A 12,807-nucleotide genomic window follows, 5' to 3' on the forward strand; every position below is an offset into this window, starting at 1 on the left:
AGCCAGGACTGTTTTTTGGCTACCAGTCTGCCCTTCCTAGCAGTAAGTCTTGGTGAGAACAGGCCTGCTAGGATCCATCGTGGGTTTTCCCCACTCACAGCAGTAAACTTGAGTGGCAGGGGAGGAGGTGTAACTAGGCCTGGGTTCTACCCAATCCTGGGTCAGACCTGGTGCCCTCCTCCTACTGTACTTATGGGAGTTGCAATCCAAATTTAGTTAGTGCCTCTCCTCACTTGAGAGAGGCAGGTCACACACAGGTTGCCTGCATATTGGCCTTTGGGGTTGCTTTTCCCTTTGGGGGAGAGAGTATGTTAGAGGGTCAGGGAAGAGCAAGGACTGCTATTGGGGCCCTTGACCCGTAGTGTAGGTCCAGGAACCATCCTACAGCTGGATAACAAGCCAGAGACTGTATTGGGCAGAAGCCTGCTGTGACTGTGTGGCTGAACAGAATAAACCCGTTCCAGTTATTCATACCTCCTGTCTGGTGTGTAATCTTTCCGGGAAAGTAGAGGGAATTGTCTGAGAGGAGATTGCCTGCATACATATGGAGCCTGCAGCAGATGGAGGCGCTGTTCCACTAGAGATCAATGTCGGGTATGTACCCCAGAAGCCTGTCCTGGGTCCCCAAAAACATCGACAGACAACTCAGCAAGTCTGAGAGCCTAAAGGTAGCATGCACCATACACATAGTAACGGGAATCTCCCAGGGGGTGGGGAAAGCACCGTTATATTTGGAGGCGCTGCTGAGAGCAGCGACAGGAGAGGCTTTCAGCAATGCACGGCTGGAAGTTACAAGGTACGCTTCCAGAGCAAGTGCTGAGGAAAGAGGGAGGCTAGGTGTAGTGTTCAGGGGACTCCGGCATACCAAAACCGTGGCCCACCTTCCTCGCCACAGACCTGCAGCGGGTGCTGTCCTACAGGGTGAGCTGTGCTGAGACAGAGAGGCTATTGCTGTTCAAAGTCACCCTGCGGGTGATGCAGCATAGGATGTCTGGAAAGGATCTAGTTGCCAGGGGCCAGGATCACCTAAAGGAGACTAAGGTGTCAGGGCCAGATGGGGTGGCGTGTAAGGTACTGTTGGGGTTGTGCCTTGGGGGGAGTGCCTGCCGTATTCAGGTGCCTATACTTCTCTGCTTAAAGAATCGTACCAGTTCAACTAGCCGTCAGCAGACATTAAACCACAGAGCACTTGTAATGGACTGTGAGCGAGTGCAGCATACCGGAGGGAGCTCTGCTAGAGTGTGGTATAACCTGCTCTCGGTAGACAGCTAACCATGTGCTGCGGAGACCCAACACCCGTGATAAAACTGTTCTCAAAATGGAGGTTCCCTTGCCCGGAAATGCACCACATGAGTTGCACTATCTAAGATGGCGGTTCCCGCCGACACTCTGAACCACGTGGGAGCTTTGCAGGAAAGTTGCACGCTTTATTCTTGCAAAGTTCTGCAAGGGTCTGGCGCGAAAGCAAGGACCCCACTCAAGCTATTTGATTGGCATAGACAGGAACCAGAGTCAAGTTCTGTTCCAGTGTGCTCCTTCTCTGATTTCCACAAGGGAGGGGGCACTGTAACAGCCAATGCCGAACGACTACTGAAGATAAGGGAGGCTCCTCAGTTCTTCGAAGCCTGGCAAGAGAGAGGAGCTATCTCACTAATACTCCTGCTTCCGTGCTTACAGAGAAACCTGATTATAGCCAGTGTAATCGAATTTGCGCACTACTGATTGCCGGGAGGACTCCTGGTGCTGAAGGTGGAAGAGAGGAGGTACATCAAATGCCTTTGTCCCAAGCGTTACTTTCTGGGTGGTGACCTGATATGGGACACCACATGTGCAAGATGCTGGACCCGATTCTTAAAGCCGACGTGGCTGACCCCAAGACATGGGCGGTCGAAGAAGAAACAACAACTACCTCAGCCATGGAGGTTCAAGAGGGCCAGAGTGCTCTGGAGAACACTCCTGGGGGTCCGCATACCCCGCTGGCCAAAGCAAGTACAGAGCTGGTTCTCGCAGAAGTACCCGAGACGGTCTGCGAGAATGAACCAATCGATGATGAGCCAATGGGTAAGGTGAATGCCCGGGGTGAGGGAGAACCACTTCTGTTAGTGGTGCAGGAGCTAGACCACGCCCTGCTGTTTGCCACAGATGACAGCGAAATTGTGCGGTATCTCTCCCTCGCGGAAGTGTCCCTGCCCTCTTCCATAACTAGCAGCGGTCGATCATCCGTGGTTTTCCGGCCGACGCCAAGTGACCCTAGCGACGCTGTGGAAGAAAAGACACTTACCGGTGGATCTGAAAAACAGCAGAATCCGGTACCTATGATGGCGACAGTGCGACCTGAGTGGCTGCGGAGCGTCCTGGATGTGGCGGTCCCCACAGTCTACAGTGTATCCCGAGAGTTCCAGGGTTCTGAAGATGCAGCAGAGCGGTGAGAGTCCACCCCCTTACTCCCAGCAGGAACCGACTGAGACTTCTGGTAAGAAGGTGCCTTCCGGTGCCAACTCCTAGGCTGACGGAGACTACATCACCACGCCAAGACCAGATGTCGGTACCCCTTCGGTGCAGGATCTGGATTTGACCCAGGATCCCGCGAGATCAACCCGTGATGACATACCTGCTTAGGCGACTATCGAGGTGGATGTGGACTGGCCGATTCCCACTCTGGTGAGTACCGGTTCAACCACGACAGGTGCAAGACCTTTTATGGACCATGTTCGGGCCCACCTGAACCGCCAGAAATTGATGGGTCCGGGAATTACCTCATCCTTGTCCCCTGCGGATCAGGCCTGTTATCAGGACTCTAAATTGGCCAGCAAACACTCCATGCCCTTGCCGGTGAGTCCTGCTGTAGAAAGCTTACAAACCAGGCCTAGCCAGGGTGGTGCCCCGCCAGGTGAGGCCGAAACAGCCCCCCGGGATTATTACTTTAAAAAGAGAGTTCTGCGGGCTGCAAAGACTCTGAAGCCTTCCACTAACTTGTTGGATTGGGACTTTGGGGATCGCGTTTGGGATGATACTGCCGACAGTGTTACCTCTGTGGAAAGTCAATATGCAATGTTGGTGAACTCCGACACACCAGGGTTTTCTTCCCACACTACCTGGGTCTACTATGGCTGCCCCATCATGTCCCTGCCCTGGTGGGACCCCGGATTTCAATGGTATGTCACATATATGCACCGCACCAGGTTCCTGTTGGAAGAGGGTGATATAGTAGATCATTGGTTGGCCGAGGGAGAGTTTGGTCCGGAGGAAACCGCAGAGGCTCTAAGGCGTAGGGAGCATGAGATACGTCTAGGGATAGTCCAGCCCAAGGGGGTAATACTAAGGTACTGTGAACTACCTGTATAGGAGCCCTTGTTCTTAGTCTGGCCTGGCAACACCCAGATCTGTAGAGCTGAGCGGCATGTAGTTCAACGTTATAGACAGTCATATGGTTTTGAGTACCCGTATGTTCCAGAGCCTATCATGAGGAAGATAAATGAGCATAGGAAACAGCGGCTGATCTAGGTAATCAGGGCCAAGATTACTTCCCATAGTAAAAGTACCTTTTGCCACGTAGAGGAGAGGGTTGCCTACCTCGTAGGGGTATGGAAGGTAGGAAGAGCTATTTACATGGACCGGTTGGAGTATGTGTCAGAAAGGCATCCTCAAAGGGTATTCTCTGTCACAGTGCCTAACAGCACTGGGGCCCTTGTCGGCAAACCAGACCCCGAGCATTACTATTGATTAGTGATTAGGTTCTCCATGTTGGGAGGGACCCGGGTCAATTATTGTAGCATGCACCATACATCTGGTAACAGGGGAATCTCCCAGAGGGTGGGGGAAGCACCATTACATGTGCTTAAAATGTTTTATAACCGTTTATATTTCTGTTTTTGAGATTTGACAATAACCTCTCAATAATAATGTAGTCCATTAATAACTTGATCACGTCCCATCTTCACAGATTCCTGAACGGAGGAATGTAGCAGAACTCTCACCAAATCTTACCAATAAGGTACCTGGAGTATACCTTGGAAAGTGTAAGTATTATATTTTACATACAAGCTAACTCAAGTAGATCAGTTAAATTGAGATATGAGGCATTGGTCAAGGGCATTTCTTATAAGGTCCCATCGCAGTTCAGATATAACCTCACACACACAAAAAAATACAAAATAATTCCCATATAGTGTAGTACAGATGTAGCTAGAGAAGCAGTCACACACACATAAAACACACATATAAATGTATTCAAATTAGTATTTTTATAGAAGATTTAACCGACCTTATACTTTAATACTTTCATATTTTTTTTACTAGCACCCATTCTTTTGTTCTCTTTTTAGTTAATTCTAATACTCACATTTCATATCTGCCACACCTGTTATCCATTTCAATAACATGGCCTTGAAATTTGCCCCCTTCCTCTTAATCCCACCTCCCCCCTATCTCTGAAGTGTTTCTCCTAGTGGGGGGCTTTTTTTTCCGGTAGATATGAAGCAGGGGTCTCTGAAGCTGAACCCCGTTAATTTCTGCTTCAGGGTGACCCTGCTTCCCGAGATACATACATAGCTCATGCCGGAAGCAGCCCCGGCAGGGCACGCTATATGATGGCTCAAATCTCCTGCGGCACTGCAGCCAATAGGATGATTTCCCACGGGATAGTTGACAATCAGGAAGTAACCACATGAGCTTCTCTAGTATGTAGCTTGGGAAGCAGGGGGTCCTGGGAGCTGAAATAAACAGGGTTCAACTCCGAAGACATCCGGGTTTATACCTATATTTAAAAAAAAAATATTACAACCCTAAAAGGAGCATTTCCTGAATGTATTTGTTGTCATTAATTAAAAAAAAAACTTCATTAGTAATAATTGTTTAAAACTATCTTTTTTTTTTTTTACATTTATTAACAGTTGATGTTTTTTTTTATCGTGCAAATATTTGTGCTAAATATCATTATCACGATCATTTTCCTAACATCATTATTGAGGGGAAATTGTTATTATTAATCCCTAGCCTTTATGTAGTCCAGCTACCCAAACATCTATAAGTGATAGATAGGGTGCAGTCTCTAATAATGAAAGAAGGTTCAGATGGTTGAAGTTCATCACATTGAATTGTGGTTGGATCTCAATCTTCTTCAATTTTGTGCAAGGGTAGAATAATAGACTGCCAATAACAAACTAATTTTGTGTGCTGAATCTAAGTAGAAGGTTGTGTTTATACAAAATAATTCGGCAATACGCAGTAGAATTGCTAAATCCAGAATTATTTTCACACTTATTTTTTTACTTTTTTAAGGTCTTCAACTCAATTTCACATTATCCTGGGGTGACCTACATTATCTAGGTCTGACGGGACTTGAAATTGTTGGGATGGATGGACAAGCAATACTAATCAACATTGATATGATTTCTGCATCTCCGCGAGATTTAAGCGTGCTTCCTGGATATCAAGATGATTCCAGAACTTTAGACAAGTACGTATCAACTTTGCCTCACCACTAGGGAGATCAGATTTCCAAAAGTAAAAACCGGGACACAATAAAAATGTATTTCTAAAACAAATTACATTTAAAAATAAACCTTATAATGGTATTTGTCGAATAGCGTCACCATTAATACTGTTTTTTATTGATTTCTCTCTCCCCATCTTGTCCCTCTCTCTTCACCTCGTCCACTATCTATCCCCCTTCACCACTATCTCTCCCCCTTCTCCCCATCCACACACACTTGCCATACTTATACAGACACACAGGCACACTCCTTCCCCCAGTCTGTCTATTTCTCCCACACAGGTAGTTTTTGTGTCAAGAAGGGTCTGTACCCCCAAAACGTTATTGCAGCTCTTCCGTTTAGCATGCAATAAAACTTACAAAATGTTTGCAGTACAACTTATATGCCTCCATCCTTCTCCCAATATATCTCTCCCCACAGGTTGTGTGCGTCTCTCTCTCGCTCTCCCCAGGTCTGTCTGTGTGTGTGTGTGCGTCTGCGTCTCTCTCTCTCTCTCCCCCCACGGTGTCTCTCTTTTTCTCCCCAGTCAGTGTGTGTGTGTCTCTCTTTTTCTCCTCAATCAGTGTCTCCCTCTCCCTCCCCAGGTCTGTGTGTGTTTGTGTGTGTGTCTCTCTCTTTCTCTGTCCCTCTCTAAGCACTCTGTCCCTCCAAACCCTACCTGTCATTGGAGATGGGGGGAGTCTATCGTTGGCCCTGGTAGCAGACTCCAGAAGTACTCACTGACTTCTGGGTCTTACAAAAGGCTCGTCTGCTTTTAACCCCACCCTCCACTTCTGCTAACCCCACCCCCAGCCTCCGCTGCCAGCCCAATCATCTCCACTGCTGCTGACCCCGCCCCCATCCTTCTCTGCTGCTGCTGCTGCCAGGCTACTCCTCTGCTCTCCTCCCCGCCGGCATCCTCTGCTCTGTCAAAACCGGGACACTCAACAAAAAATGGGACATTTCAGTGTATGTCAGCCCACATCATAAAAAACGGGTCATCTGGTCACCCTACTCGCCACACACATTAAGGGCTTTGACGGATATGTATTAGAGAATCCCGGTGGCAAAACCAGGGCAAAAGTGTGACAAAAAAAGTTTTTTACTTTGATAAGTCTCATGCAGTTTCCTTGCTTCATTTTTTCCTTGGTTTTGCATTTCAGGAGACTATGATACATAACCCTCTTCACATTATCGTAAATACATTTACCGTAATCTGGTTATAAATATGAGAAATTCATTGTAAACAAGAGCAGTAATTAAATCATGCTACAGCACTTTATACCGAAAAGCCAGATATCCATTGTGACATACAGTATGATTTAATGTTGTTTAGGAAAAACCGCAACAGCATATTAAATGTGTCTAGCCTACTAAATCGAGGCATCAGAGGTCACAGTGATGTTTGATCTCCTAGTGGTTGTGTAAAAGTTTAAAAATCAATTCATAAAAGGAAAAAAGACAGAGACATACGAGTGTCGGTGATTGAGAGCGCATTGTGCTGAGCTATCAGTGTTCCGTTAATGTAGCCACGGAACCTTAGTGCATACAGTATGTGCCTGTGTGTAAGTGTGCAGCTAGAGCCCAGGCTTCTCCTAACACAAGAAGGAACTGCCTCCTCCGTTCTGGGTTTCCATGGTATTCTGAATGGAAATTGAAATGAAAACACTATAAGGGCTACTTATAACAGTCTGTGCTTTAAAGCTTGTGCAAACAGCATTGGTTTTTCCCTGACAAAGAAAAACAAACATTGAAAGAAATTGGATTCTTACTGTATATTTTGATAAATCTGGGGCTCTTTCTTTTTCTTTGTCTTATAAAGCAGCTATTTCCAGTTGTGAAGTGTATGCACATTAATAAGCAATAATCGCTACTGCCTTTTAGACAAGGGACTAAATAATTATAGAGACAAAATTGCTGTTAATTTAGTTGACAATCCTGTAATTTCTCGGTGCTTTGTAAATTCTACTTTTAGAAGCCGTAGTTTTGCCCCGCTAAGTGTTGTTCTATACAGTACTTTCAGCAATTAGGTCATATTTTCTAAATGATTCATATATACTTGTTCATTTTTGTTATAGCCACATGACTGATTTCAATGTTTATTTCGTTCTCTCTGTCCCATGAACACCTACTGCCTGTTTCAGGCCATATGCATAATTTGCTGCGTTTGCTTTTTTTGTACTGTACTGTAAAACCGAAGTCAAGTGCAATAGACAAATATTTTCCCATCTCCCACTTAACATTGGTGAGTGATTTGAACCTTTCACAAACGAGCGTTAATAAGCGGATGAACATAGGAAGACGGGAGACAACAGAAACATTATTCATGGGAGCAGTCAGTGCTGCGTACCTATACTGTATGTAGCCGTATTCTCTCAAACCGAAGACCTACTGTGATACGTGGGGTGTCCTTAACAGGACAAAACAGTAAATCTAGAACCTTAAAATGGATTCAAGAGAGAGGAGTGACATGTAATGTAATGTTTCTTATTTAAGGTCATGTATTTTGCGATTGTTTATACATTTGGCGATGTAAAAAAATATAATTTTCATTGCTTGATAAAATATACAACATCTTTGTGAGCAGTAATCGGTTGTGAAATGATGGAATATGAAGTCATGTTAGTAGTATGATCAAACTTGTCTTTAACCAAATCCTGCTAACTTATTTTTTAGATTAATAGATGGGGTTAATATAACAAACGAAGATAGTCACATGTGGCTCATTCCGTTTACGCCTGGAGAAAACCACACTATCACAGTCAATTTTGGTAGAACTGAAAATATTGCAGGACTACGTTTTTGGAATTACAACAAATCTCCTGAAGACACATATAGAGGGGTAAGCTTTTTAAATACAGCCTCTAGCAATGGGAGTGTGTATACATATATGGGTTATAAAAATGTTTTCCTTCCACAGGTTCTAAAGGGCATTAGACTACTGCTTCTAGAGGGAATTATTTAAAATCATTTTGTTCTCCAAGATATTTGAATTCACATATTTTCCATGTAGAGACTGACTTTCACTGAGGATGTATGAAGTAGGTTTTCATCATTTATGATGGAAACATGTAGGGGAAGATTCATCAAGCTCCAGCACAGCTTGGTGCACCTGATCCAAAGTCCGCTTCCATCCACTTGAATGGGAGTTTCAGCTGGCTTGAGTGTGCGCCAATCTGTACTTGCATTTAAATAATCTTCCCCGTACTGTATATTATTATGTTTTGCAAAGCAGTGCTCTCACTGAATTTAATTAGGATAATGCAGGCATAGGGGTAGATTCATTAAGGTCCATTGTGGGTTAATGCAGTCGAACAGGCATTAACTGCCTTGCATGGGCGTCCGCTCCCTTCCAGGTGCGTTGACCCGTAACAGACCTTATTGAATAACCCCCATCGTTCTCCATGCTGCTTTATACTGCACAAATATAGCCGTTATATCTCAGTACATAGTAAATGATATTACAACCCACAAGCTACTTCCTTTGTAAGTAAGCAAGTGGCTGTGGTTTGGAATTTGTAAATGTCTAAAGACATAGCATAGAAACTTGTTCCTCTAGACACAAAACGTATTGTGTTTATAAGGCCAGGTTTTCATATTTAATAGGGAATTGTGTCCCTTTTCTAAAAAAAACGTTTAGCCTGCAAGCTCCCAAATAATAATTACCAGGTTAACTGTCCCGTTGAGTTTGAAGAAGCATTAGAAATATTCCTCTAAAGGAATGTTTTTTTTTAAAGGTCTGTGTCTCATCAGGTTATGAAGATCTGTCTACAGAGCTGTTTAGCATTGCCTGTCTTACAACCTCATTTTTGTATTTTATAAAACACTAATGTAAATATTTTTTAAATATTGCATATATACAGTAGCTAAACAAAAAAAGAAGAAAAAGCCCCCTGCACTGTTCTTATTACTACAGTACATACTTGTACATACATATGTACAATGTAATTCTATCACTATATACCAATAGGGACCACATAGTATCTACACACATTAATAGTAATGCAACACCCTCTTAATTTCTACACCTACCCACGCCATTGGTATACACTCCCACACACCTTTTCGTAAAGTGCTGTATACACTGGGCACTTTATAAATGTATTTTTACGCACACATATACACATTCTTACATCACTAACATCCAGGGACCATTTAACACCTTAAGTCATAAATCGCAGGTTAATAAAAGTTTCAGTCAGATACATTCAAAGAGACACTGTTTTTAAGTACAAACCTTTCTTGCTTTATTCATTGTAATACCACCGGAAGAAGAGATCAGTGTATCACGAAAGCTCGCACAAATAAAAGCATTTCGTTAGCCACAGAACAGTATAGTCTATTCTTTATTTTTATATATATATATATATATATATATATTTTATATATATATATATATATATATATACTGATATATATATATATATATACTGTATACATACACACGTACATACAGTTAGGCCCGGAAATAATTGGACACAGATACAAGTTTTGTTATTTCGGCTGTGTACCAAAATAAATTCACGTTACAGTTAAAAAATGAATATGGGCTTAAAGTGCAGTCTATCAGGTTTAATTTGAGGGTATTCACATCCAAATTGGAGGAAGGGTTTAGGAATTACATCTCTTTAATATGTAGCCCCCTCTTTTTCAAGGGACCAAAAGTAATTGGACAATTGACTCAAAAGCTGTTTCATGGACAGGTGTGGGCTATTCCTTCGTTATTTCACCATCAATTAAGCAGGTAAAAGGTCTGGAGTTGATTCCAGGTGTGGCATTCGCATTTGGAAGCTGTTGCTGTGAACCCACAACATGCGGTCAAAGGAGCTCTCAATGCAAGTGAAACAGGGCATCCTTAGGCTGCAAAAAAAGAAAGAAAATCCATCAGAGAGATAGCAGGAACATTAGGAGTGGCCAAATCAACAGTTTGGTACATTCTGAGAATAAAAGAATGCACTGGTGAGCTCTGCAACACAAAAAGGCCTGGACGTCCACAGAAGACAACAGTGGTGGATAATCGTAGGATCCTTTCCATGGTAAAGAAAACCCCCTTCACAACATCCAGCCAAGTGAAGAACACTCTCCAGGAGGTAGGCATATCATTATCCAAGTCTACCATAAAGAGAAGACTTCACGAGAGCAAATACAGAGGGTTCACCACAAGGTGCAAACCATTCATAAGCTGCAAGAATAGAAAGACCAGATTAGACTTTGCCAAACAATATCTAAAAAAGCCAGCCCAGTTCTGGAACAGCATTCTTTGGACAGATGAAACTAAGATCAACCTGTACCAGAATGATGGGAAGAAAAAAGTATGGAGAAGGCTTGGAACAGCTCATGATCCGAAGCATACCACACCGTCTGTAAAACACGGTGGAGGCAGTGTGATGCCATGGGCATGCATGGCTTCCAATGGCACTGGGTCACTACTGTTTATTGATGATGTGACAGAAGACAGGAGCAGCTGGATGAATTCTGAAGTATATAGGGATATATTGTCTGCTCAGATTCAGCCAAATTCAGCGAAGTTGATTGGACGGCGCTTCACTTTACAGATGGGCAATGACCCAAAACATACTGTGAAAGCAACCCAGGAGTTTTTTAAGGCAAAGAAATGGAATATTCTGCAATGGCCGAGTCAATCACCTGATCTCAACCCGATCGAGCATGCATTTCACTTGCTGAAGACAGATCTTAAGGCAGAAAGACCCATGAACAAACAACAACTGAAGACAGCTGCAGTAAAGGCCTGGCAAAGCATCACAAAGGAGGAAACCCAGCGTTTGGTGATGTCCATGCGTTCCAGACTTCAAGCCATCATCGTCTGCAAAGGATTCTCGACAAAGTATTAAAAATGAACATTTTATTTATGATTGTTTTAATTTGTCCAATTACATTTGAGCCCCTGAAATAAGGGGACTGTGTATGAAAATGTTTGCAATTCCTAAACGTTTCATACGATTTTTTTGTTCAACCCCGGGAATTAAAGCTGAAAGTCTGCACTTCTATTGCATCTCAGTTGTTTCATTTCAAATCCATTGTGGTGGCCTACAGAGCCAAAATTATGAAAATTGTGTCAGTGTCCAATTATTACCGGACCTAACTGTACATATTATTATACATATATTCTAAAATACAAAAAGGGGATAGACACCGTACAGTTTAAAACCTGCAAAAAATAGTTGACTACCAAGAAAAATAATTCAATCTGATTTTTCTGTTTTTAGGCTAAAATTGTCCATGTTACTCTAGATGGACACTGCATTTCTTCACCAGAAGGATTTCTCATACGTAAAGGACCTGGCAACTGTCACTTTGATTTTGCTCAGGAAATTCTCTTTGTTGACTATCTACAACAACAGCAACTGATTGATAAACAATCCAGGTATAGATATCTCTCTCTGCACGGTATTTTATTGCAATAACAATACAACAATCACATACGGTATTTTTGCAGTTTTTATTTTCAACCACAATCACATTACCTTTTTCATTTGTTGGGAAATTCACCTAAGGCAAAGAGTTTGGCCAACATTTTTTTTAAAGTTTACATACAAAACAATGGTTTCAATCCAATTTGTTTAAAAAACAAAAATGTTTTTACGAACATTTGCCGCAAAAGTTACCAAATTTAGCTAATTATTTGGACTCATGGTAAAATTCACATTGGAGTGAATTTCTCTCCCCCTGCCATTTTCACTCACTCACTCACTCTTACTCTCTTCCCTGCCATTCTCTCTCTCCCCCCTGCCATTCTCTCTCTCCCTGCCATTCTCTCTCACCCCTGCCATTCTCTCTCCCCCCTGCCGTTCTCTCTCCCCCTCTCTCCCCCCTGCCGTTCTCTCTCTCTCTCTCCCCCCTGCCATTCTCTCTCTCTCTCCCCCCTGCCGTTCTCTCTCTCTCTCTCCCCCCTGCCGTTCTCTCTCTCTCTCTCCCCCTTGCCATTCTCTCTCCCCCCTGCCATTCTCTCTCCCCCCTGCCATTCTCTCTCCCCCCTGCCGTTCTCTCTCTCTCTCTCTCTCTCTCCCCCTGCCATTCTCTCTCTCTCTCTCCCCCCTGCCGTTCTCTCTCTCTCTCCCCCCTGCCGTTCTCTCTCTCTCTCTCTCCCCCTGCCGTTCTCTCTCTTCCCCTTGCCGTTCTCTCTCTCTCTCTCCTGTCGTTCTCTCTCTCTCTCCTGCCGTTCTCTCTCTTTCTCTCTCCTGCCGTTCTCTCTCTTTCTCTCTCCTGCCGTTCTCTCTCTTTCTCTCTCCTGCCGTTCTCTCTCTTTCTCCCCCCTGCCGTTCTCTCTCTCTCTCTCCCCCCTGCCGTTCTCTCTCTCTCTCCCCCCTGCCGT

The 12,807-nt window shown here is 43.8% G+C and overlaps 1 protein-coding gene across 5 annotated transcripts in view; it reads left to right on the plus strand.

The window, feature by feature from the left end:
- Positions 1 to 12,807, plus strand: part of KATNIP (katanin interacting protein) — a 184,407-nt gene that overhangs the window by 137,723 nt on the left and 33,877 nt on the right. For all 5 annotated transcript variants that reach the window (XR_012787351.1, XM_075565272.1, XM_075565274.1 and 2 more), the window contains 4 exons: positions 3,944 to 4,019; positions 5,281 to 5,458; positions 8,151 to 8,316; positions 11,702 to 11,859. Coding sequence is in view for 4 of the 5 variants with exons in the window: in XM_075565272.1 (XP_075421387.1) it covers positions 3,944 to 4,019; positions 5,281 to 5,458; positions 8,151 to 8,316; positions 11,702 to 11,859 (578 nt within the window). In the remaining variant the exon portion in view is untranslated. The remainder of the gene's footprint in view (positions 1 to 3,943; positions 4,020 to 5,280; positions 5,459 to 8,150; positions 8,317 to 11,701; positions 11,860 to 12,807) is intronic.

Source organism: Ascaphus truei, chromosome 11 (genome assembly GCF_040206685.1).
Source record: "Ascaphus truei isolate aAscTru1 chromosome 11, aAscTru1.hap1, whole genome shotgun sequence".
Classification (NCBI taxonomy): Eukaryota; Metazoa; Chordata; class Amphibia; order Anura; family Ascaphidae; genus Ascaphus; species Ascaphus truei.